The sequence below is a fragment of the Silurus aristotelis genome, assembly GCF_946808225.1.
Source record: "Silurus aristotelis genome assembly, chromosome: 9".
Classification (NCBI taxonomy): domain Eukaryota; kingdom Metazoa; phylum Chordata; class Actinopteri; order Siluriformes; family Siluridae; genus Silurus; species Silurus aristotelis.
The window spans coordinates 9,063,974-9,091,825 of record NC_139582.1 but is presented as its reverse complement, the minus strand read 5'-3'; the positions used below and the strand labels follow the sequence as shown (position 1 = coordinate 9,091,825).

Genomic DNA, 27,852 nt, shown 5'->3' with positions numbered 1-27,852 from the left:
AAAATGGAAATGAGCTGCATTAACTTGTCTGAATCGTGTCAATAATTGCTCATGAGAATAAGGAAAAGCCATTTTTTTCTGCATGCATATTTCATGGCCGTTTCCACCAAACGCACATTAAAAGGATAAAAGAAAGCTGAGTCCAATGGAGTCAACATGAACATCCCAACAATATGCAGTATAGGTTCTGCACAATGAGCCAGGGGTCACACCCAAATTGTCCATCAGTCAGACAAGCAGAACTGATTTGGATGCTAAATAATAGTTTAGATATTCAAAAATTCCATATATATGCACAAGGCTCCAGTGAACACCACGCCAGACCCATCAAAGCACCACACATAAACACACACACATGCATACATACACACCACTACCACCAGCTTGACCTGCACCAGCACACCAAAACATATTTACTGTCCATGCTAACATAAAGCAGTAAATATTAGCTTTTAAATTAAACTCATTTATTCTGCTAGATGAATGAAATATATTCCTAAAGTTCACAATCTGTGTTTTTGCTCAAAGCAGGGACTAAGAAATAAAACTGGTTGAAAAAGAATAATACAATTAAAATTAAATAAAACACAATAAATATTGTGTTATTATTATTATTATTATTAATATTATTATTATTATTATTATTATTATTATTATTATTATTATATGTAATTCTTCTTATTTAATATGATGCAGTTTATTAAAGCCATTGTTCATCTTAATTTATCCTATTTTAAATAGACATATAAATATATATATATATATATATATATATATATATATATATATATATATATATATATATATATATATATATATATATATATATATATATATATATATACACAAAATGCATTTTCAAGAAAAGCTGTACAACATGAGGGGGTCGGCCAACCCTGAAGCTAGCATAGCTTGTCTTAGCCTGGGAAAGGGTTTGTTCACCACTTCCAGACAAGTGAATATGGTTGTTACCACTGGATTACAGCCTCTGAGGAGCAGTGCAAAAGTATGCATCTCTGGTGAGTAGGTTGTATTTTATTTAAATTTTTTATGTTTTTGCCATGTTATTAGACACATATTGATTCTGAACTGCTCCAGATGATGTAGGTGGCAGTAGTAGTGTAGAGGTTTGGAGTCTTAACTGGGTTTCTTGCTTTAGTAAAACAGTATTCACCCTCCATATGTTAAATGCCCCTCTCTCTTTAATGCCACGCGTTATATCGTGTTTTTGTATTGTATTGATGGTTTCTATAATTGCGACATGATAGTGGTGATATTAAGAGATGGATTAAGTTTGGTAGGTCCACACTGAAGGCCCAGGTACCAAATGCACGGCCTGCAAATGATATATATATATATTCTTAAGGTGCTTTAAGCATTTTTTTTAAACATACACAACACTGCCAGGGGTATAAAAAAGAAACTAGAGATAGTTCAGTGTCACTATTTTGGCTACTCACTCTGTACAGGAAATAAGATTTGCTTTGCATGCATGAAAACGCATTAGCATTAGCCGCTAACCAGGAAGTGGCTAGCAGCTAACGCTAGCACTATGGATTCAAGATTTTCCTTTTTTTTTTTTTTTTTTTTCACAAACATGTAATATGCAAGATAAATTTGCAGTGAAATCAGACGAAAAAAAACTAAATCTTGAATCCTAGCATCCTTGAATCCTTTATTTCCAGGTTCAAAAATGTCTCTTTAAAGGAGAAAATCCTGACAATTCTGCATATCGAGGGAGTGAATGAATGAAGGATGGAAGGAATGAAGCAGAACAGTTAAGTAGAACATATCTTTTGAAAATTAAATATTTAAATTTAAAACACACACACACACACACACACACACACACACACACACACACACACACACACACACACACACACATCTGTATTACCCAAATTGGTCTAAACAAATTATTCATTTATTCTATTTTTTTTAATATAAAATTTTGTATATTATTTAACTAAGCAGGACTTTGATTTATAAATGTTTTAAAAATGTAAAACTTTCAAATGTTAATCGAAATAATAAAATTAAATAATATTATAATATAATTAATGCGTTAATAAAAAAATAAAAGCAAGTTTTTTCTTTTGCATTTCATCCCCTTAACCGTTCCAAAATTTGAACCGAACCACGCCTTAAAAACCGAGGTGCATACCAAACTGTGAATTTTGTGTACTGTTACGCTTCTAATATATATATATATATATATATATATATATATATATATATATATATATATATATATATATATATATATATATATACACACACACACACACACACACATTATAGTATAATATAATTATAAGGACCAAGCACTTTTTTTTTGCTCTTACATTAAATCAAATCAGCCTATTGTTGATTATTCTCCTATGATAACAGGCAAAATGTCTTATAATATTCAAAAATATGTAATCATATGTACTGAACCATGTTTTTCAGTGAAACTTCAAACAGTGTCTCAGGAGCATGACCAGCTGCTGAACGAATATCGTCTTCTAATCTTTCAGGCTGAAGTTATTTTTCTGACTGTACTGTGACACAGACAAGGCGAATCAAAGACCAGCCTAGTACTGCATGATGGGTGTCAGAGTGAGCCGTAATGCTGATGGACAACCCAAGTCCCATGATCTGACTGGAAAGACAGGTTTAATAATAAATACAGGCTGTGTAAATTAAAAAGACACCGTTCTACATTTTTAATGTAAATGCATTTCTGCATGGCATTAAAAATGGATGATCTCAGGTTCACCTCTGCAGGGGAAGTGAAGAATGTGTGTGTGTGTGTGTGTGTGTGTGTGTGTGTGTGTGTGTGTGTGTGTGTGTGTGTGTGTGTGTGTGTGTGTGTGTGTGTGTGTGTGTGTGTGTAAGGAGTTGCCATGTGTGAGTGCAGTCAACGGAAGGTAGGTGCCATGACCCTGACTTAAAAAATGAAGGATCTGAAAGGCAGAGGATAAAGGTATGTCAGGGGCATGATGGGGGATTTGGAGTGTTAAATGATTGCGTCTCTTAAACTTATACACTGCTCCTGAAACTGAGCTGTTTTAATGTCTTTCTATGAAGCCATCCAGTGCCCTCTGACCCTTATACCGCAATCAATAGTGCAAAACAAGGTGTAAATCACAGGCAAATATATTACGTGTATGTATTTAGCCCTTTCTCAAACTAAATGTTCCCATTAAGATATGAATGGATGAAGAATTATTTTTTTTTTTGCGAAAAATGGTAGACAACATATTTCCTTGGGTACAGGTATTAGCTTTTGTTATCAATTAGAGCACATATATAATTGGAAATACTCACAAAAGATGGTACTATATGTGTTTTTGCATGGTAATATATGTGTGTGTTTGCATGTGTGTGTGTTGGTGTGGAGACTTGCATGTGCTGAGTTAGGCATTAGGTCTGGGCCGACCAGGGTTATGAGGGTAATGTGAAGGCTATCGTATTAACCTGACTGGAGCTCCTCTAACAGTCTCTTGAGCTTTAAGTGATATATCAATTCCCCCCCACTCGGTTCCTGCAGAACATCAAAGTGCATCTGCTCCAGTTCCCACCATGTAGCATTAATCTCTCTGTCCACATCGTATCATCACCTCACCGTGGGCCGGACAGGGATGACCAATCAGGGATGGGCTCTTAATGAGCCGAGCAACAACAGGACAAATGAGATGGCCAAACATGCAAACTTAATGACGGCAATTCCACATTTTTTTGGGAGTTCAAATGCAAAAGAATTTGCATGTGCCAACTTGTCTGAGGAGTTATAAAGTGGTAATGCTAAGCTGTGAATGATGAAAAAAGTGAAAGAAGCATTATTTTTTTTTTTTTTCTCGGGTGGGTGGTGGTGGTGGTGGTGGTGGGGGGGTTAGAAAATTCAGCAGATAGAAAATACTGGAAAAAGTGGTAAATAAGTTTTAAACAGAATTGTTCTAAAACAGATTGTTTTCAATCTAGAAATACTGCTAAAAAAAACTGAGCGCTTCAACAAATGTTACACCTGCCTTTTATCTACTCAAAGAAAAACATTTCAAACCTATCAAAACTGAAAAAAAAAAATATATATAGATATAGCTAGATCTTTAACACATGTTTGTTTAGCTAGCTTTAATGTTTCATGTCTGGTCATGTCTTCTGTCAATCTCAGCTCCTGGTCTCTTTCAATGTGGTTTTATGTTTTTAACTGGCTGCAGTTAGTAATCGTAGCTAATTTTTTACTTGTGCAGGGGTAAATCTAGCGAATTCTTGCTAACTTCTACTCAGAAAACTATCTCAATGGCTAAAAATGATATATTTGAGGTGAGGATGTTTCCTTCAAATCACGCATACTTTGTGAATGTGTATTGACTTGCCGTTTGGTATTGCAACTATCAATTTCCATGTCGGGGACAGGTGTGCTGCAACAGACGTTACAAAACGCACTTCCGCAAGTTGCTTGCAATAATATAGTTGTGCTAAAGAGGGCTCCACGTACTTAAATCGTTATGAATTACGCACTGCACAGCTGGCAGATATATATATATATATATATATATATATATATATATATATATATATATATATATATATATATATATATATATATATGTATTCTTATAATTCACTATTGTGAAATTAGCCTAGAGTAGCATATACAAAGTCAGGGGACAAATGAAAGGAAACCCTGCCTATCTTTTACAATGATGGAATTTAGTTATTTTGGGTCTAGTTGTCTTTTTAAAAGGAAGTGTCAATACAAATCAACACAAAGACAACATTTCCACCCTTTTGGGCACTGACTCTTCAACAATATCTCCACACCCATGTATATAGCACAAAGGTTTAATAAATGGTTTTATGAGAATGTAAATAATGTAAATTATATGCTACTATCTTCAATTTCACTATATATCTAACCTATTGGGGGATTGTGGAGTGATGTATTAGACAGCATTCTCCAGCACCATCATTACCTGAGAACAATCATTATTTTGTGGAAGAATGGTGTGCATTACTTCTAGGGACTTGTAGACTCAACACCAAGGTAGATTGAAAAACAATAAAAAAATATATATATTATTTTCAATATAAAATCTACCCAGAATAAACAATTACATTTTTTGGATGAATGAATGGTGATAGTTTATTGAGTAGTTCAATATTAAATAGTTTTAACAGTAAATTATACTCCATTGTAAATGGCTATGTTTTGTTTAATAATGACGCTTCACATTTCACAATTGTTTTGACCCCTTGAACTGTTGTATTTAAATCAGGAAATATAAACACAGCCTAAATTTCTTGCTAGTCATCTTGAATCAGTTTGTGTTCATTAAAAAATCACAATTTAGAAACCATTTTTTTCTTTTTCTTTTTTTTTTTATATGTCTGCTAAACCCCTGGTCCAAATCTTGCAATCTCTCATTGCTCTGAGATCCAGTGTCAGCCATCTTTAATATTTAAATGTATGTACTCAAAGCCCCCAGCCCTCTGTCTGCAACCAAGAACACACTCTATCTCAACAGTTCTGACATGCATTTCTAAAGTGTGTTTGTGCTCGAAAGACATTTACAAAATCTCAGAAAGACGAGACTCTTTACAGCATCTTCGCGACTAAGCGCCTTCATGAGGAATCACAGGTTTCGAATCAAATACAAGCCCTAGAGGCCTTAAATTTGACTGACGTGTGCTTCTCATGGGGCCAAGTCCCACACGTACACACAGCCATAGGTACTGTACATGTAAACACAAATACACACTTCGAAACTATTTTGCTTAGCCTGACACCTCCTACTTTATGCTAACTTGTTTTGTCAAAACAAAATAATGACAAATTTGGTTGACAAAGGAACTAGATCTTCCATCACTAAACTGTTTATACCAGAGGGGGCTCTGTGAAGCTCTCCCTCGCATATATTTTCATTATTTAATGAGGGTATTATTGCTGTTTATGTCTTTCTTATTCTCAGTAAAAAAAAAATATGAGCACCCATTATTTTTTGTGTACATAGTGAAAATATAACATATTATATTATATATTATAATAACATTAACACTAACACTATAACATCATATTATAATAAATAAAATAAAATGATTGCTTACAGATTCATTCTTTCATATGTGCAATGAAATTCAAGAGTTGTTCAGTGAAAAGGACATTTTGGACAATTTTGTAGAGGTTTCTGTCAATTTTCTGACCCATCTTGCCCATCAGATGAGGGTGAAATAATCCTGAAAGAGACCACACCCAGCAGTATGTTCTTCTTTACAATAGATAATATGCTTACTGTAAATGCCGTCATGAGAGTACACAAATATAAGACAGTTGTATACTACATCTTTTTTAAACAAATACTCTATTGTGCACCTTAATGTTCATGTTTGTGTGCACGTGTGTGTGTGTGTGTGTGTGTGTGTGTGTGTGTGTGTGTGTGTGTGTGTGCGTTGCATTACTGAGTGCTGCTCATTGAATTTTGTATTTCTTAAATTTACACATACATTTTACAACCTTTACAACAATGCATTCAAACCATTGGTGCTCTTTAACACACTGAAGGAGAGACACACACATACACTCCTTCTGTGACCTTCAACCAAGTTCAAACACAACTGCAGGTCTTAGATGCTTTGTCTTATTCCCATTTCCTCATAAAAACAAACACTCAATCAGTACCCATCCGTCCCTCCTTCTTTCTCTCTCTTTCTCCCTCCCTTTCTCTCTCTGAGCCACAAGAGGAGTGGCCTTACCAAAGTATGACAGGTGTGCCGACAACATCAAAGAGCTTGTTGTCCTATCATTTGTTTAAATAAAGCAAGTATGACAGGTACAGTAGCTCGAATCCACTGAACTCATTTCATACAAGTGCCTATTCCTCATTGCAAAAAGTAAATGTGTGGAGATTTGCACCTGCTTATGCAATCGAATATACATGGTCATTCGATTTCAATTTCATTTATTTACTTGTTTTGTTTGTTTAGTCCTGGGGTTTTTTTTCACCACTTTTCAATTTTTTTTTCATTTCTTGCAATAGTTTTTTTTTGTTTGTTTGTTTTGCAGTTGTTTACATTTAACAGCATTTAACCGCAATCGCATTTAGCAAAATTAAAGCGTGTCAGAGGACAATATCTGCTGACTTCTATCAGACCACACCAGAATGTTATGAGTTGTAACCTCGCACTCAAAACCTTTCACTCATGAGCACTTTGGACTAAATTGTCCTTCACCCATATTCAACTTTCAATAAAAGCATCCTCTAAAATGAAGGAAAAATATTTGAGATTAATAATCTAGAATTCTCGAGAAGACTAGATTTTCCTTAAATTATGATGTTTTTATTACGTACAAAGGAGTATTTTACCATGTTTTAGATGAAAAGTAATATTCATAGCGATTAAGTATTATAAGGATCAGGCTTAGCAATGAACGACAGATAATAGAGCATTCAGGGTGACATAAATAGTAAACCTCACAGTAAAATATTATCAGCACATTTAAATTCACCCCACCCTCTTAAAACAAGTAAACTAGCATTATTTATGTGGGGGGAAAAACTTTGGTTAGGATGCGGCGCTCACACCGCTGCGGCCCGGGTTTGATCCCCGGTCAGGGAACCAACCCCAGCCACTCTCAGTGCCGGTCCCAAGCCCGGATAAATTGGGGAGGGTTGCGTTAGGAAGGGCATCCAGCGTAAAAACTTGCCAAATCAAACGTGCGGAGGATCCGCTGGGGCGGCCCCTAACGGGAGAAGCCGAAAGAATGAATGAATTGCCCATTTACTGTATGTGTAGAGGAAACAATGACAACAACTTACTGTGACACTAGTTGCGGTGGCATAAGAGATGCAGTAAGTACGCTTTGATTCTCTGAAAGATGTTAAACTCTAATTATTTACAGATTTGTGTAAGTTAAATATATTTAATTTCTATTTCCATTTTTTTTTTATTTGTATATCCATAATCATGTAGTGAGTATGGAGATGGATGGAGTACAGTTGACTGGAATCATGTGGTTTTGTATGGAATAACATCATCAGATATCACACAAAGATTAGCTGGAATCTGACTGAACATAATCGAGTAGCACTATAATGTGAAGCACAAACCAGCAGAGGTGATCACACACTCCCACAGAAACACACAGGACAGTTCAAGTGGGTGGCAGGTCAAAACCAATGTAATTAGCTAAGTGCTCTAAAACAGCTGTGCAGCTATTTTTCACGTAAATGGACAGAGCTGAGCTCACGTTCTTGTAAATGGCCTGGACTGCTTCAGACCAGATTTTGAACAGGTTCTGTCTTTGTTCAAGGCGGTTTAAACACAAAAGATGCCTGCAGTTTATGACATACACATGAGCCAAGCCAGTGCTCTTCTGACTGATAAGTCATTTGGGGAATTTTAAAGAAAAACTTGAATTTACAAAATTACATACTAAGAAACACCCAGGGTTGTATAAACTAGTCGTTTATTGCATTTATGATGCATTCAATACATTTACTCTATGACATACTTTTAGTAGTCCATTAATAATTTCAGGAGACAACCTTAATATTCATTAGCACATTATTACATTCACTAGTCGACTAAGGCATGAATTGGTGCAATAATACATTCTGGTCAACAAATATAATACTTTAATTATTCCATTAATACATTTATGACTCGACTAATTAATTCAAGTGAGCCCCATGAACATATGATTTACAAAGGATGGGGTGGAAAATCTTGAAGGCCTGCTATTTAGACTTTAACCCTATGAAACACTTTTGAGATGAATTGGAATGCACCCCAGGACACCTCATCTTACATCCATGCAAGACTTTACTGATGTCACCAAAGTCACCTTTGTGGCTAAATGAGCACAAATCTCCACAACTACACTTCAATTGGACATCTTCCCAGAAGAGTGGATGTTATAATAACTGCAAATGTAAATTAAATATGAATCAATGTTCAAAAGCTCATAGAAATCTCATAGTCATTGGTCCATAAATGTTTGTCAGTATAGTGTATGTCCACTTGAGCAGTAATGTACTCAATAGTCATTTAATTCATTCATTAGTAGACTGATGAATTTGTTAGTTGACTAATACATTCACTTGTTAACTTGTTGATGCTTTGACTGGTCTATTAATGCATTTAATGGTTGATTAATACATGTAATTGTCTGCACTGTAAGCATGCCTACAAGTCAAAAACAGGGTCAAATGTATGTTGATAAATGTACCAATACTTTTCACAATGTGCAGTCAACTACACATGTTAAAGACTATGCAAGTTTTTTGTTTGCTTGTTTCCTATTTGTAAAAAACTGCAACATCACATCTCTACAAACTCTTTTTCAAACATCACACCCTTCATGAGCTCTGTTGAGGGGCAGTAGCTTCAATGTTGTGCACTCTTAGATTCCAGATTCAGCTTAGGCACCATTTCATCCACATTTTCATATTTAAAATATTTATATGAATTAAGTTTATTTCTGAAGTGCTTTTTATAACAGAGATTGTCTCAAAGCAGCTTTTTTAGTTAAGGTGAATGATGTGTATTTATCCCTGATGAGCAGCCTGTGAGACTGTGGCAAAGAAAAATTCTCTAAGATGACATGAGGAAGAAACCTTGAGAGGAACCAGACTCAAAAGGGGAACCCATCCTCATTTGGGTGGCATCAAGAGTGTGATCATTAATCTTTAAACAATACAGAACACTGGAGAGTGAGAACTAACATGAGCACTGGAATGTAAATTATGAGTAATGTCCTTTCTACAGTCCTTTACAGTCATTGTGGTTATAAAACTAAGAGCTACTGAGCAACTCATAAAAAAGCTCAACATTTGCGATCATCATAGATCCAACATCAGATTCTCCATGACAGAGCCTTTAAACATTAAATGAGGTCCAGTGTCCAAACTTCACATGAAGTGGGATCCAATTGGCGCTGGTACGTCTCTAGATGGTTCGGGATATGACCTTTGTATACTATAATATGGTGCACAGGATTTTCTATTTTGTACCTTTATTGTACTGCTTAATTTGTGTTCATATTTTGTGACATCATTTATAACATTTATTCATTCAAAATATATTTCTGCAATAAAAAAATATATATTTTGTAGAAACATTTACCTCCAAAGTGCAACCAATGTTTCATGAACGGACAAAATTTTACTTTTGTAATGTTTGAACATTCTTCACTGACAACAACACATTTCTTATTATCAGTTTTGCTTAGTTTTCAGACTTTAAAATGCTGGTTTGGCATTCGCATTGTGTTCACCCACTATGGCTGAATGCCAGCATGCTCTGTTTCTCCTTTTCTTACTCTCGCGTTTTCTTGGCTCCTTTTTCTCTGCGCATAGTTTATTATTTGCTGGAAGAGCGCAGAAAAAGCGGATGGTACGGTCAGTGGCTCGCCACAATGGCTGCCTGGTGGGGGGTGACGGAGGGCATGGTTAGAGGGCATAGCATGGAGCCTACAAGGGCGCCAGTCAAGTGTTTTTTTAATGCTATTGTTGTTATGCTACGCTATGCTACACTACAGGCCAGCGAGTAAGCTCTATAAAGCAAACACTGGGATGAAGAGAGGTACATGGACAAAAACGGATTTGGAACTTGGGGCAATCAGTAAGATAATGGAGATCTAGGGTGTAATAGACGGTTAACTCATGTTTTGTCTTCTTTCACCTTATATGTGAAACTTCTTTTGTTTGTATGTATGTAACTTTAACAGAAAAGTACTGCACATTACCTTTAGTGACCCCTATTGCATCCTGGGATATAGCATACACCCTGCCTGGTGGGTCACATCATATAAAGCACACTGGACCTCTTATAGGTTCATGTCTAATGTGTGTGTGGGTGTGTAAGAAGGAATGTAGTTTTTGATTTGTAGTTGATATATTCAATCTGTTTTTTGTTTGTTTGTTTGTTTGTTTGTTTGTTTGTTTGGTTGGTTGGTTGGTTGGTTGTTTATCAGTTATCTTGGAACATTTTCATCAAATACCCTATTTTCATTCATATATTACAATTAGAATTGATTCTACATTTATACCGAGGCGAGCTAAAACACAAACACACATCAATTACAGAAAGAAAAATCATTAGCATTTATTATTTTCATCATTATTTATTATTTGAAAAAAAATTCACCAAAGACCAAAGATTAGTGAGAGTGTGAGTAGGTTGGGTGCTAACCCTGTTCTAAGTATATCTCATTATTTAGTAACCTGATATACTCCAACAGGTCCAACACACACACACACACACACACACACACACACACACACACACACACACACACACACACACACACACACACACACACACACAGAATTGCAGCAGAAAGACACTTCAGCCCTGGAGCGATGTTCAGTCCAAACCCGAAGGGAGCGTGATGCTTCAAATTGCTCCGGCAGTCTCAGAATACTCATTGATTTTCTCTGGTAGATCATTAAAGTCCTGCTGCTTCACTATCTCTCTCTTTCTCTCTGTCGCTCTCTCTCGCGTTCTCTCTATCAATCTATCTTTCTATCTATCTTTCTATGTAACATCTCTGTCTTGAAACACCATGCTACCAAAGCAGATTCAACCAGGACATAATTAAACTTTGAAAAAATAAGGTTTCTCTCTAGCACTACATGTGGGATTAGACATCTCCAGGTTTGGACGCATGCGTGTTTTCACTTTCAAAATGGACACTGCTTCTCTGGGTTTAATTGGAAACCTAAATACTTTGGGTAATGTTTAGCCCCTGGGACTCTCCACTGCCAGATCCATTACCCACTCACTCGGAGCAGACACACTGACTCTCCACCACGCCATGAACGACTGAACTGATATCCACTGAACCCCCCCTACTCAACCCCACTCCTTCCCAACTTCCTATTCTTCCTTTCTTCTCTATGAACCCCATCTCTACCTCCCTCCCTCTCTTCCTCCCCACCTCCATCTCTCCCTCCCGTCAACACACACTTACACACACCATGCTACAGCTGTCCTCCCTGACAAGTCAGGCCCTTCATTACCGAAATAGAAATCGGTGTCCTAAGTGCTGCAACATTGCTAAAGCTAAATATCCATCTCCCCTGGGAGCTAATTACGCCCCAGCACTGGCAACACGGATTCTTTTTTTTCTCCCTCACGTTCTTCCTTCTCTCTATTTTTTCCACCTCTGATAACAACTGTAAAAGCAATTTGAGCATTTTTCAATTAATTAAACACATAGTCTTCCGGTAACCTCTTGTCGTTTTGCCCTGCAGGACTAAAGCTAATTTGTGTAGGATAAAAAGAGAGAGAGAGAAAGAGAGTGTGTGTGTGTGTGTGTGTGTGTGTGTGTGTGTGTGGGGGGGGGGGGTTCATTTAAGACATAATCTTAAATGAACTATTCGCATGAAGGACTTAATTGTAATTTCTTCTCTTTACATTTTGGAAACTCGGCCCGTCACTCATCGCTTTTTGTACTGACAGAGCTCCGAGAAAACTTTTAATGGTGTGTTGTAAATCAGAGACTCCATAAGCAACTCGTGGGTTTCAAGTTCAAAGGTCAAAAGCAGAAACATGGCAAGTGCGGGAGGGGGGGGGGGGGTTGTTTGTTTGTTTGTTTGTTTTTTACAGATATTTAATCCAGAGTTGAAAAGATGACTCTATTGACAATATTGTGTGGTGAAATAGTACTGACATGAGTGACACTAAATTTAGACAAAAGAAACACACAGAACAAATACAAACACACTGTATATACACACTTATTCAGTGTGACGAAAGATGAGAACACATGCAAACATGCACACAAGCACATATGTACACAAAGAACCCACACACACAAATGAGGACGCACACACACGCACACACACACACAAACACATGCACACATGCACACACACAGGCTTACATACACTTAGACACAGTCAGATGTGTGAAATAATACTAATAGTCATGATAGGGCTTCCTTTCATCCTTTCCTTTATCTGTCTTACAGTATAGATAGATAGATAGATAGATAGATAGATAGATAGATAGATAGATAGATAGATAGATAGATAGATAGATAGATAGATAGATAGATCGATCGATCGATCGATCGATCGATCGATCGATCGATCGATCTACTCCAGTAGACTTCAGGTGAATTAAAGTGACAGTGCAAACAGCAAAGTAAACTATCTCTGTATAATCTCTCTCTCTCTCTCTCTCTCTCTCTCTCTCTCTCTCTCTCTCTCTGTGTTATTCCCTCTTTGTCTCTCGTTCTAACAAATGTTATAGTGCACCACACAATAGAGAACAACAGATACAAATTTACAGGCATAGGTTTTTCTTTCTTTCTTTCTTTCTTTCTTTCTTTCTTTCTTTCTTTCTTTCTTTCTTTCTTTCTTTCTTTCTTTCTTTCTTTCTTTCACTTCACTTCACTTCACTTCACTTCACTTCACTTCGTTCTTACCTTCATCTGTCTGTTAATCACTCTAAGGTTGAATTTGTATATCTGTCTATGGCCATATATTTATTTGTTTTTTATTTGTTTGCTTATTTGTTTCTTTGTTTGTTTGTTCGCTTGCTTGCTTTTTCTTAATTTTCCACCACCAACCCTAACCCTAACCCTAGACTCCTTTTGTAGCTGGGACTAACGCAGTGATCCTCTCATGCAGTTTTTACAGTGCTCGTCCGAAAGATGAGTCCTGATTTCCCTTTCAAAACACTGTTTAAATGTGTTCTCTTGAAGACAGAGACACAGGCCATAAAACCTGCAGCCGTCTCTCTTTCAATCTGTCCATCTCTCATGTTTTCCTTTCTCTATCTCTCACTTTTTCCATCGCTCTGCATTTTCTGCCACACCTCTCTCACACTCTTGGTCACATTTTAGTCTTTACACACACACACACACACACACACACACACACACACACACACACACACACACACACACACACACACACACACACAGAGTGCAGACAGACGAGAAGGCCCAGCAGGTCGGAGTGTTTCAGTGTTAAGCGATTAGAACCGAGGTGCCTGCTCAGACCATTACACAGCACATTCTGATTAGTAAAAGTTGTACATTAAAATCAGTTTTTTTTTTCTTCCAACACACACATGCACACAAATAGTGTTCTTTTCTTTTTCTGGTATTTATTTCTAATATACTGTGCATTTAATATTATAAATAATCGTTTTCAAACAATACATTTTGCTGACTCGACATTGTAGATCATTACTCTCATTTATTTATAATAAATTAAGCTACCATCAAGAAACAAAAATTAAACAGCGATTGTTGGAAACCTGTTTTTCTTTTTTTTTTCAGACAATCAGAGAAGCTCGCAGGGATGCGAAGGTCGCTTGGGACAGACACGTCGATGTGCTCCTGTTTACGGGTCACGTGTCTGTTTAAGCGGCTTTCTCTCCTGGAGCACAGGTGAGCTGTGGCTGCCTTTGATCTTGTTGCTCTGTTTGTGTTAGCAGGGTGGAACCGTGCTTCTCCGGGTCACAGATGTTCATGGGAACTGAAAGGTGAGCGCACCCGTAGACATCAGCATGCCATGGTGAAATACATCCTTCTAGCCAGAGAGGAGAGGATTAGGTGAGGAGAGCGCTGGGAAATAAACGGCAGGGCCTCGAGCATTCGAACGTTAGGTGGTAAAAATGTGTGTACACACGTTTGACTTTCGAATGCTATATTACACCTAAACCCAGCCTAGTCCTAGCCAAAACCTGCTCCGATATTCCTATCGTTGTTGGGACACCTGAGTACCTGAGGCAGAATCTTATGCAAATCAGGGACAGATGTAAATCATTCCGAAAAGAAATAGGCACCATTTGAAATACAAAACAGTATTTGTCATTTTTTATTTTATGGTAACGAGATGCAATTTGTCTCCAAGTTTAAGCAGTTTGTCTCTTTGAACTTTTTCAAAAGTATTATAATAATGGCTAAAAGTGTCAAAACATGATTCTGACTTCTAAGAAACGTTTTAAGTTTCTTATACAGTGGCATAAAATCATAAAGCCACATTATGCGTTTTAGAAATGTGGATCTCAACTCTTGACCACGGAATCCAAAGATTAATGCTTTAAGAAGTTTTGGTGCATCTGCCATTACTGACATGTCACTAGCTAACACTCACTATAGCAGGAAGCTTGTAGAGATCATTCATTTCTAGGGATTTGTTGGGGTATATTCTTCAATATAGTCTAGATAGATAGATAGATAGATAGATAGATAGATAGATAGATAGATAGATAGATAGATAGATAGATAGATAGATAGATAGATAGATAGATAGATAGATAGATAGATAGATAGATAGATAGATAGATAGATAGATAGATTTTGTTCTTTTTACATGCACAAAACTTTTTTATGCAAAACTATTAGCTCAATGCACAAATGAAGCCCAGCTGAAATAAAGGCTTGGCGTTGATGCTTTGGGTCTCGATCTTGTCTCTGTCTTGCATTCATTTGGACTCAATCTTGATTTGGCCTATGACCCTCCTCATAAGACCCTTGAGAATCTCGACTTGACAGTGCTGCTCTCTTGACTACGGTCTGTAACATTTTTCCTGCAATTTTTACCATCACTAATTACAGTACAAATTCATTTTTCTTAAATGGAATCTAAATGAGAGCACTGCTTCAAATCTAGATTGAATTTGTGCTGCAATTGCGGATAGGGCTTTGAAAACAAAACCTCTCATCATGAAAGCATGGGTCAATGCATAATATTTACCTTACAGCTGTGTGTATTACTTCATGCAAATGATGAACTGTCTGACAGTTTCTGCTTTTTTCAAGTGCTCCTAATACTAATGCCTTTACAGCCTCAGAAAATGTATATGATCTGGACTATCTATTAAAAAATCTAAATGACAGAAGGTTTATTTAACACTGTGTTTTAGATATTTACTTATTTGTTTCTAAACCTTGTATTTTGTAGTACAGCTAATCAAAGACAATAGTTTGATGTATGCTCTATTCATTACCCTCCAGCACGTAACACCATGTGTATATCTTTCACCTCTGTGCCATCAGTCTGATAGGGAGTAAATAGAGGTTGAAAGCTCATCTGTGTTATTGTTAGTAGAGATCATCCCCGACATCCAGAATGCAAGGGCTTCATCAGGAAGCCATTCTGTTGTATCAGATGTATCAGAAAAGCCGAACGTGGGAGAGAAGCGAGAGAGGGCACGCGCTGTATGCAGAATGGCGCGGGCAATCTACATTTCAAATGCAGAGGATGTTTTCCGCTGGAAGTTTCTTTGAAAACATGGCTACAGGGAGCAAGCGAAATGTAAGAGGATATGGCATCAAAGAGCCTGCAGGAGAAAACAAAACAACAGCACACAGGAAGAGGGGAGCAGAGGATAAGTCCTTCACATACTCCTCATTATTGAATGTGGAGAGCTACATGACAGAGAAATGAATAAGAAAAATTGAAGAAAACAACAAGGGTTTGAGTGCAGGTAGGAACAGATAAGTAGAGGATCTGATCGCATGGAAATTTTGTACACATGTCCAGAGTGATGTGGTTAGATTCGATTTGATTTCATACAAATGATGTTGTCACTAGAGGTATGAATATTCATCCCTCCTACTGCCCTTTATACTCACTTTGGTCACATGAATTAAGTACATTTTAAGATTGATCAATAATGTTTACGTTGGAATAACGTTGGAATTCATCCTCCGATATGGAATTATTTCACCAATAAAAGAAAGTGTTTTGCATTATAATTATTGAATGACAGTCTCCGTGTGTGTGTGTATGTGTGTGTGCATGTGTGTGTGTGTGTGTATATATATATTATATATATATATATATATATATATATATATATATATATATATATATATATATATATATATATATATATATATATATATACATACTTACAATTTATTTATTTATTTAGTTTTTTACAAAATTTACAATGAAAGAGCACGGATGCAATGAGATACTCTGTGTGTGTGTGTGTGTGTGTGTGTGTGTGTGTGTGTGTGTGTGTGTGTGTGTGTGTGTGTGTGTGTGTGTGTGTGTGTGTTTGTCTGCGTGTACGATTGCTATACTCACTTATAAACTGTCATCGGTGTCCATAAAATTGATTACACTCTGAACAAGCAAAGCCTCGATGATGGAATATTATACTGAATTATTTGAACACGTGAAATGAAACCTAAAACATAAATCAAGATGAAAGACATCTATATTCATGCTGAAAAGAGCTGCAATGTTTTGGTTGATGGAAGTAACAAATCAATCTATCTATCTATCTATCTATCTATCTATCTATCTATCTATCTATCTATCTATCTATCTATCTATCTATCTATCTATCTATCTATCTATCTATCTATCTATCTATCTATCTATCAGTCTGTCAGTCTGTCTGTCTGTCTGTCTGTCTGTCTGTCTGTCTGTCTGTCTGTCATTAATATATTAATCAATATGTCTTTAGGCAGTCATCTTATGAAGTCACTAAGAACACAATTGTCAATTATTTCTCTTGTCTTGGATTCAGTTGTATTGAATCTCCTCATTTTCTGAACATAAAAGAGACAGGGAGTGAAAGAATGCCCTAGTGGAAATATGGTCCTGTGATACAACTGTAAATATTTTGGGGGGTGAAGGAGATGAAACATCATTTAAAAAAATCAATGCCTGCTTCCTATAGCCCATCTCAAACAAATCAATCATAATCTTAAGCAGCTCGCAGTAGAAGGGGAGGCGTGCAATCTTTGTCTGAAATCTCTAATTTCTGAATCCATTCTCATAACAGGGCCATCATCTGATCATTTAACTCAGCTAACAGTGTGCCTCCCTCCTGAGGCCCTGGGGAAATGCAGCAAGGGCATGAGAAGCCTGAGTCAGAGGAGCAGTCTCCCTCTGTCTCCCCTGTCTATCCCTGTCTACTTTTTTCTCCCAATGCCTACCTCTGTCTGCTTCTGTTTACCTCTGTCTTCCTCTCTCTCTCTCTCCCCTGTCTTAAGCATACCTTTGTTTACCCAGGTCAACCTCTATCTCTCCCCATTTACCTGTTTCCCTATGTCTACCTCTGTCTCCCAATGTCTCCCTATATCTACCTAAGTCTCCCTATGTCTACCTTTGTCTCTTATGGTCTATTTTTGTCTTTATCTGTCTGCCTCTTACTACTTCTGTCCACGTTGCCGTCTTCTGTTTCCTCATATCTTCCTCTGCTTACAAGTCTCACTCCTTTTTCTCTGTCTATCATTTTGTATCCCTCTTTTTGCTTTTGTCTACTGTATCTCCCTCTGTCTATCTCTGTCTCCTTCTGTATTTCTGTATCTCTTTCTGTTACTTTTTGTCTTCCTTTGTCTGTCTCCCTCTTTTAACCTCTGCTTCTATGAATTTGTGATTAAACAGTGTGGATTCATTTGGATGAATAATATTTGTCTATTGAGTAATGGCAAAATAATTTAGCATTGTAGAGCACTGTAGGGATTATGGATTGAGTGAGGTAGAAGTTTAGAAAAAACTGAAAGCGGATGATCATGGCCCCTATAACAGTTTAATCTAAGTTTAAACCTTAGATTATAGATATCAATGTCATATTTTATTAATATATAGAAAGCATACTGAACCATGTGGCACTGGAATGAACATATTAGTAGTAGTAGTAGTAATAATGGTAGTACTACTAGTAGTGGTAAAATCATCATCATCATCATCATCATCATCATCAGATTTTACACTGCATGTTGCATGATGCACTACAAATATGATATATGCACTGAAACAATATATGATCAAAATATATGGTCCATATAAACAGACCATAAATGGAATGGTTTTAATTCCTCACCTGATGTCTGTGTTATCCTGGAAAGTTGAGAGACAGTATATCCAAAGCTCTGAGGACTGAAATGATAAACACATATTATACATATATCATTAAAGAATTAACAAATTCATTAACACTTGGCTCAATGACTAATAAGGAAGAAAAGGCATATGCAGTCCCAGTTTAGCACTTCTCTTTTTTGAAGAGGTTTAAACCTGACAATCCACTAATCCAGTTTTAGTGAGCAGCGTTTTAATGCATCCTCTTATCTGAACCACCTCATTCAGCTGAGTAGCTCATTATCAAGCACTTGATGAGCTGAGGTGTGTTAGAGCAGAGCAAATCTACCGGAACAGATTTGATCTAATCTGTGCTTTCGCTCTGCTTTTGTGTGGATATGCAGATCGGCGAAAACCGCACAGGGTTAACGGATGAGTTTATTAACACGCAATAGTTCAAGGTATAGTCCCTGTATATTTAACAAGGTGGAAACGTGTATGGAGGGAAAAAATATAATAATAAGTTAGAAAATATATAAATAAATAAATGAAGCAAAAGCTAATACATAACTCTTGATCTAAAGATCAAGATCTAGAGATTACAACAGTTTAAGCTCTACTGGATACTATAAGAATAGAATTTAAAAGAATACTCAAGGGATCAAAAATCCTTGATCCTTGATTGATGGTATCACTGTACAGTTAGAGTTAAGTCCCCTTTTTTCTGAGAAAGAATTAAATAATTTGAAATATATTTGAGTCACAAATGTATTATTGCTATTCCACTTCGACCCACTTTTATTATTATTATTATTATTATTATTATTATTATTATTATTATTATTATTATTATTATTATCATGGCCTCCTGCCTCACGTGTGTTTAATCATTTAATAAAATTGCAAGGTCAAAAATAAATCAGCCCCCATTATTTGGCTCGGATCTCCCCAAGGCACAGGAGGCGGACTGTTTTGAATTTCAATTGGCTTGGAAGTGTCCAAAGGCCCCGAGCTAATCCATCAAAGACTATTCGCCATGAGTTAATCGCTTTACAGCGGGTTCGGAGTGAGAAGGAGCGCTGGACTGCTCTGCTTTTGCTTTACACGGACACACACGCACACCTAAGGACACACGGACACACATAGCGGGGTGAAAACAAGCCTGTCAAATCTCTTTCCAACTTCATTTAACCCGCATCTGTGGCGCAAACAGTCTGCTGACTAATCACACAATGATAAGTAATAAAAAATTGCACTATTCTGCCTGAGGCGTTCGAAAACCCCCTCAAAACCTCCTTATAACCTCCCGCTCTGCTCAAGAGTCTTTTATATTTAACGACGTGGATCTTTTTTAGTTTCTTCTTTTTTTAATGCAAAATGTTCGCATATTTTGCGTGTCCCCGGTGTTGAATTTACACAGTAAAAATCATAGCAGGGGAGACATGATGGACAGACACGTGTCTATCCTTCCTTTTTTTTTTTTTCATCCGACTTTAAAGGAGCTATCTTGGAAAGAGAAAGTCTTGATTTGACACACACACGCGCGCGCACACACACACACACACACACACACACACACACGCACGTATATATTTATCTAATATATATACATATATATTATTATATAATATATAATGACAATTTAATGAATCAAGACTATAACAACCGAGATAATTTTTTACGGATATCGATATGTGTTTTATAGACCATCAATAATAGAAGAAATATAAAACACGTCTGGTCCATAGTCCTGGTTGCAATACTCATGAAGAACATGAAAGGAACTGTGTATGTAAATACTGGAGAGAGAGAGAGAGAAAGAGAGAGAGAGAGAGAGAGAGAGAGAGAGAGAGAGAGAGAGAGAGAGAGAGATCACAGTGATGCTCGCTCGACCAATACCCGGACGATTTTTTGTTGTTGTTTTTTTTAAGACTTTCGCGCTAAACATGCACATTTCTTACCTCACTCCGAGCCCCAGATCCGCACGCGAGCTCCTTCTCCCCGTCGCGTCTCTGCTCCATGATACATGCACAGCTAAACACACACTCCTGCCGGTGAAGAGGAGAAAGTAATTATCACTGATAATAGACTATCAATGAACGATGACGTCACTGGAAAGAGTATCCAAGGCAACCTGCACGCTATCTAAAAGTGACCTGGCATTGGCCGGTTATAATGTCCTTCAAACCGGAGCTGGTGACATAATCGGCCAATGGGGCGTTCAGTGGAGGCGTCAAATCATCCAGGGGGCTAAATCAGATCCAGATTGAGAGAAAATGGGTAAAAAGACAACAAAAGAAAATAAAACAGACTAAAGAATAAAACTAATAATAAGCAATTAAACAGGTTGATGCATAGAAGACATGTTTGAGTAAAATGCATAACAAATGATGATGATGATGATGATGATGATGATTGATAATAATAATAATAATAATAATAATAATAATAATAATAATAATAATAATAATAATAATAATAATATTGTCCTTCTAATTTTTCTTTTTATTATTATTATTATTATTATTATTATTATTATTATTATTATTATTATTATTACATGTGTAAATCACAGCTTATTGCCACGTTGAAAGTGGGTGGTGATCAGTACAGAAATGGGGGTGAAATCACATTGTTTCACACTGTGACTGTATCTTGACTTCTGCTTGGCTCTTTAAGAGTTTCAGTCCTTTTCCTCTCCAGAGGCTTTCAGCAGCGCCTACAGCGATCCCTTTCGGCTCAGTGCGGACTTTAACTAAGTCGAGGAGTGCAGGGGGAAAAAAGAAAAGCAAAAATGAAGGACTGCCGACATGAAGACAAATCTTAAAATCACTTTGTCTGCAAGATGTTCAGCTTGAATTAATTAATTAAGTTATTATTATTATTATTGTTATTATTATTATTATTATTATTATTATTATTATTATTATTATTATTATTATTATTATTATTATATGGTTTCTCTTCATGTCTGGTATATATCCTGATATTTAGATACACATGTTATTACTGTATATAATATATTTCTAGCAATAGCAAGTAAATAAAGAAAATGCTTATAACAACAAATATTGCAACCGGTAACAATTCGACCTGCGGTTACATTTGTACAGTCGTTTCGGGCTACTGGAATGGACCATGCGCCATTTTCAAACCTAAATAGCATGCGTTCGGCTTGTTTTATTGCCATAATAGGCATGATACGGAGCACGTATGGTTTTCAAGCAAACAAAATGAAATAAATCGGGATAAATCGGGGATCACCTACGGCGCAGAGACAGATAGTGTAAATCAAAGCGGCTTAGAGGCCATGGCCGTGGCCTCATATGGACTTTAATATGTGCTTGCGTGTGTGTGTGTGTGTGTGTGTGTGTGTGTGTGTGTGTGTGTGTGTGTGTGTGTGTGTGTGTGTGTTGGGGGGATTTTGAGCTAAACAGGAGAAAGAGCTGCTTCCTTCCTGGATCTCAGTCCAAAAAGTGTCACTCAGACCATCTCCTAGCCAAAGTTCTCTGGTTGTTCACGCGCGCTCTCTCGGGCTGTGATGACTCGCACATGAACGCGCACTGACGGCAGCGAGCGCGCCGTTATTTATCAAAACAAATAATAATAAAAAAAAATAATAAAAACTAAATCCTGATAAATCGATTGCAAAAACTTTTTTTGCTGTTTTTTTTTTATTATTATTAAAGACCACGCAAATACAAATGTCTTATTTGCAGAATGTAAAATAAAGAATATTTTATATGTATATATATATATATATATATATATATATATATATATATATATATATATATATATATATATATATATATAGTAAGTTTTGTCTGCAAGGCAAGTCGAATGCTCGGGCGCAAAATAAATGCAAGAAACCTGTAAGACGACAGGAAGAGCAGCAGAACATGGAGCGTTTCTCCTCTGGTGTTTGGCAAAGCGGTCTCTGGCAGCCAGCTTAGTCCATTTGCTATTAATCAAGTGTGAAAGTGACGGCTTCATGTGTTTAGAGAACGAGGGAAGTTGGAGCTGATGCTCTCGGCTCGCATGAGATCGCCATCCAGGGGCTGAAGCGGTTCGGTCTAAAGCAATGAGGCTTGTTAGAGGTAGAAAAAAAAAGGAGGAGGAGGAGGGAGAGGAGGGGGAGGAGGGTTGGGGGTTGTTAGCGAATGTCTCTGCGCGAGTGTGTCAGAGAGAGAGAGAGAGCGAGAGAGAGAGAGAGAGAGAGAGAGAGAGAGAGAGAGAGAGAGAGAGAAAGAAAGAGAACCCGAGCACCAGCGCTCCTGCTCCTTCTTCGACTACACCCGAGAGGAGGAGCGTGAGAAGGCGACGTAGTGGGCGTCAGAATCCTCAATTTTCAACTTAGCATCCTGGCAGGACACTTCGCGGCGCAAAGCCTCGTTCGAGACGTGCAAAAAAAAAAGAAGCAAAGTTTCTCGCTCCAAAAAAAAAGAGAGAGAGAAAAAAAAAACCCTCATACACACGCGCGCACACGGCATGAGAGAGACGACGAGTGTAAGCGGCGAGGGTCCAACTCGAAAAGTCGATTACCACTGATTCACAACAACAACAACAACAACAACAACAACAACAACAACAACAACAACAACAACAACAACAACAATTAGAGCGGACAGGTTCGAGTTAACGGAGAGAAAGTGCGAAGTCTATGAATTCGTCGCTTCTGCTGCTTTTCAGTGCGCGAAGGCGACGGACGCGCGCTCCGCTCATCAGGGACTCTATGCGCAAACGCGGGCGGCTGTGTGTGTGAAAGTGCAAGAAAAAAAACCCCGAAACACACACACACACAACAGAAAAAACACTCAAACAAGCGGATTACAAAGTGCACCGAGGAAGAGGCTGGTTATCCGGCGTTTGGCCATGGCGTACCCACAGGGTTACTTGTATCAACCATCCGCCTCTTTGGCTCTCTACTCGTGCCCAGCGTACAGCACGAGCGTGATCTCCGGCCCGCGCACCGAAGAGCTCGGCAGATCGTCTTCAGGCTCAGCATTCGCTCCATACGCCGGATCCACGTTCAGCAGCGCCTCGGCTGCGTACAGCTCGCATCTGCCGTACGGAGCAGACGCCGCGGCCGCCGCTGCCACTTTCACCTCCTACGTGGTGAGTAAGTTTTCCCCTACTTATATGACCATTTTTTCATTTCTTTTGTATAGTTACCCCCGGGGTTACAGCTGCAGCATAGGCAAAGTTACAGGCCGATTCTTTGGTACCCCTAATTTGTTTGCGTGCTTGTAATTGCGCGTGGTTTTGCGACTTTTTTTGGGCTATACGCACGCTCACCAAACACTTTATATCCCCACACCGGATGATTTTTTTGACATTTATAGGTGACATGTATTGTGCAAAATAACTGTGCTGACGAGCAAGAAGCAATTGCCCTGAAAAACAAGTCTAGGAAAGTGTTTTTTTTTTTTTTTTTTTGCGTCGCTTTTGCACTAGTTTCATGTGGCACTATTAAAACAACAACCCTCCTAAAAAAGAAGAATAGTAAAGGACTTGTTTTATTTGGGATTTTCGGGCTGTTTTTTATGTGAAAGAATAATCGTTTTGTTTTGTGTTGTGTTGTTTTTATTGAACGGAACATTTCTTTTTATAAAAAAATAATAAAAATAAAAACACCCAAAAAAACAAAACAAAGATCTGACAGCGTTGCCTAACAACTATATATAAGCATCCAGAAATTAACATTATAATTGTGTGAATTTAGAAATAAAGAAAGCATAATTTTTAAAAGTAATACAAAAATAAATTGCTATTTAATAGAGATATTTCTGAATAATGGAATCAAAAGATGTACACTATATTTTAGATCTTGGGTTTGTTTTATTGCTCAAAATAATATGCATTTTCACAAACTGCACAAATGTGTTGAGTTTGACGCGTCGATAATTTGATTAATTAGATTTACCGCGTGTGCGCGCGCGCGTGTGTGTGTGTGTGTGTGTGTGTGTGTGTGTATGTGTGTGTGTGTGTGTGTGTGTGTGTGTGTGTGTGTGTTTGGTAAGTTTTGAGGGCTTGTTAAGCTTACATCACCTAAGTATTAGTGTTAAATATACACATTGTAAATGCGGTACAGTGGACTTAATAGTATTTTATGGTATTTCGGGTGGTTTCTTTCAGAGTTCTCCTTATGATCACACGTCAGGCATGGCTGGCTCGATTGGGTATCACCCATACGCAGCTCCACTGGGTTCATACCCGTACGGTGACCCTGCGTACCGTAAAAACGCGACCCGGGACGCCACGGCGACTCTGAAGGCCTGGCTCAACGAGCACCGCAAGAACCCGTATCCCACCAAGGGCGAGAAGATCATGTTGGCTATCATCACCAAGATGACCCTCACCCAGGTGTCCACTTGGTTCGCCAACGCCCGGAGGAGACTAAAGAAGGAGAACAAAATGACCTGGACGCCGCGCAACAGAAGCGAGGATGAGGAGGAGGACGAGAACATCGACCTGGAGAAAAACGACGACGACGAGCCTAACAAGCCTATTGACAAGGGAGACTCGACAGATACTGAGACAGGTCTGTGGAAAAATCATCCATTTTTAATTCGCACTCGTTTTTTTTTTTCCACTCCGGGCGCGAAATTGATTGCTGGTTAATGACGGTGTATTATTTATAATAGGACAATTGCTTTAAATAATAATCACCTTGAGCTCTAATTTGACTCCTTATGGAGTGAGAATTGCTGGTGACGAGGGCTGTTTTGCAGTCCATTTATCTTGAGCTGCATAATAGGGGCACAGCTGGCGAACTGAATCTCATTTATTGCAATCCGATTATTATTATTATTATTATTATTATTATTATTATTATTATTATTATTATTATTATTATTATTATTATTATTATTATGCTTTGGAGCTAATAAAAATGATCACCATTTTCCCTCGCATTTTTTGTTTTTATTTAAATTAAATGATATCCTATATTTATTATATTTAATATATTTTTTAATATGTATACCTATTCCATTTCTCATTATACGATATACCCCTCATGTACTATATGAACATTCTACCTGTTATGTATATAAGATATTGAAAAAAAAACCCAGCATATGCATAATGATTATATTTGCCACTTTTGCCATGTCTCAGATCCCAAAATCCTGCACGTGAGCGAAGCGCCGTGCGACAGATTTCCAGACGACCATCACGGCAAAGACTCGGACCCTTTGCTCAGCGACTCGGACTTGAAGGAGGCGGAAGAGCGCGCGGACGCGCTCGCGGACCCGTCCAAAGCCACCACGTCGTCGCCGTCGCTCGCGCAGCGGGCCCACGAGCTCGGCGTGCACGAGCGGCCGCCGGAAGTGGCGCACGTCGCTCAGGCGGTCAATCACAGCAACGCGACGTCCGTCATCCACTCTCCTCCGTCGGCGCCCAAGCCGAAACTGTGGTCTCTGGCGGAAATAGCCACGTCCTCGGACAGGTGCAGAGGAGGAAGCGGCGGCGGCGGCGGCGACGCAGGGACCGTTGTTCAAAGCGCGCTGCCGGCTTCCAGTGCCGCGTCCCCGAGCCGGACCTCGACGCAGTGCGCGCTCCCGAGCGGCGCCGTGCTCTCCCGACCTCTGTACTACACGTCGCCGTTTTACGCGGGTTACACGAACTACGGCTCTTTCGGCCACCTGCACGGCAGCCACGGCTCTGTCACGAGCTCGGCGGCGACGCATTTCAACGGAATAAGTCCGAGCGTTTTGAACCGAGCGGAGGCTCTTGCCCGAGAAAGCAAAGCAAGAAGCCAAGCGCAGGTAGACCTGTGCAAAGACTCCCCTTATGAACTCAAAAAAGGTATGTCCAACATTTAATACCGGAATTCATCTCGGCGCTCATGGACTATTATTTATTATTTCTGGTTGCATATAAAAGAAGACGACGAAGAAGTGAAAGAGAGAGAGAGAGAGAGAGAGAGAGAGAGAGAGAGAGAGAGAGAGAGAGAGAGAGAGAGAGAGAGAGAAAGAGAGAATAATAGTAATGATAAAAGGGATTTCGGACAGTTATTTTCTGAGTAAATGCTTATCTTTAAATCTTAGTTTCTGAATGGTTAATCAAGATGTAACATCTAAGAATTGTCTTAAAACGCTGCAGCCGCCTGAGTCTATTTGTATTAAAGACTAATATGTATATTTAATGTAGCATTTTTGTATTTAAAATGGACAATACACTATCTTTGAAGTAAATTATGACAAAAAAACTAAAGCGTCTACAGCAGTTGTTTTGGGGAAGTTGCATGCTTTTGGATGACGGACAGATGTGACAGATGTGACAGCTGCACAAAACAGCAAGCAAAAAAAAAAAAAAAAAATGAGGCCTAAAAAAATCTGCGGCGTGAAATCACTGAATGTCATACAGGTTAGTGGGTTGATTCTTTTTTTTTCTCTACACTAAAAGGAATCCCACCCTAATAGCCAGAGGTGAAATGTACAGCTTTATAAAATGATTGAAAATGTATTTTTTTTAATCACTATATTTCGTGTTATTATTACGAAACGCTTCGTGGAGGATTCATGGTTAAACCAGGTATTTTTTTATCACCTGTATGAGGGATAATAGTGATCATTGACTCACAGGCGTGAATGTACTTGAGCAGGTGAATATTGATATGACAACGCTGGCCGAAGTGTCGAGCAGTCATTTAACCCAATTACACTCCACGCGCGTCGTGTTCTGCGCCGAGCGATCGGGTGTTGAACTCCAGTAATGAGTTCGATTTTATGCCAAATTTAGACCCTCTTGACTGTTTCCAAGGCGTGGCGACTGAGAGGTAACCGCCAATGCGATGCTGTGAGCTGTTTGGGGAATATGCGTCTCGGTTAGACTCGTAATAGTGTGAAAGGTTGAATAAATAGTAGGATTACGGACGCGGGTGCAACCGCAATGAGCCCCGTGTCCCCGCGCCTCTAGGCCCGGTTCTTAACAACACTCCATAGCTCTACCCTCCTCCGCAGGTAGGTGTCACACTTGCTCCTTATACGGGCCTTGCACTCTTACACACACACACACACACATCACACACACACACACACACACACACACACACACACTCATGGGAAGCATC

The 27,852-nt window shown here is 38.2% G+C and overlaps 2 protein-coding genes across 15 annotated transcripts; one reads left to right on the top strand and one right to left on the bottom strand.

Moving 5' to 3' along the window:
• Positions 1-14,089: 14,089 nt before the first annotated feature.
• Positions 14,090-23,495, bottom strand: LOC310731371 (uncharacterized protein). 14 transcript variants are annotated; one of them, XR_014535162.1, is made up of 7 exons: positions 23,354-23,495; positions 22,647-23,320; positions 21,334-21,528; positions 20,930-21,023; positions 20,735-20,821; positions 17,046-18,851; positions 14,090-16,290 (listed from the first exon to the last, which is right to left on the bottom strand). XR_014535162.1 is itself a non-coding variant. In XM_083550971.1 (6 exons), exons 1-6 carry the CDS (start codon positions 22,675-22,677, stop codon positions 16,062-16,064), a joined length of 621 nt encoding a protein of 206 aa, XP_083407097.1. In that variant the 5' UTR covers positions 22,678-22,954; the 3' UTR covers positions 14,090-16,061. The 14 variants fall into 14 exon arrangements, 5 of the variants coding, with proteins under 5 accessions (XP_083407097.1, XP_083407100.1, XP_083407101.1 ...); XR_014535160.1 differs by having other exon boundaries at positions 20,735-21,023; XR_014535161.1 differs by having other exon boundaries at positions 18,796-18,851; positions 20,735-21,023.
• Positions 23,040-26,993, top strand: irx5a (iroquois homeobox 5a). The gene is made up of 3 exons (XM_083550917.1): positions 23,040-23,891; positions 24,912-25,317; positions 25,896-26,993. Exons 1-3 carry the CDS (start codon positions 23,649-23,651, stop codon positions 26,600-26,602), a joined length of 1,356 nt encoding a protein of 451 aa, XP_083407043.1. The 5' UTR covers positions 23,040-23,648; the 3' UTR covers positions 26,603-26,993.
• The last annotated feature ends 859 nt before the right edge of the window (positions 26,994-27,852 follow it).

Coding starts and splice junctions, on each gene's coding strand:
- irx5a (XM_083550917.1), top strand. CDS start 23,649: ATGGCGTACCCACAGGGTTACTTGTATCAACCATCCGCCTCTTTGGCT. Junction 23,892..24,911: donor CCACTTTCACCTCCTACGTG/GTGAGTAAGTTT, acceptor GGTTTCTTTCAG/AGTTCTCCTTATGATCACAC. Junction 25,318..25,895: donor CTCGACAGATACTGAGACAG/GTCTGTGGAAAA, acceptor GCCATGTCTCAG/ATCCCAAAATCCTGCACGTG.
- LOC310731371 (XM_083550971.1), bottom strand. CDS start 22,677: ATGTTCTGCTGCTCTTCCTGTCGTCTTACAG. Junction 21,024..21,404: donor CAGTCACAGTGTGAAACAAT/GTGATTTCACCC, acceptor GATCTGATTTAG/CCCCCTGGATGATTTGACGC. Junction 18,852..20,734: donor GATCTGGGGCTCGGAGTGAG/GTAAGAAATGTG, acceptor TTATCATTTCAG/TCCTCAGAGCTTTGGATATA.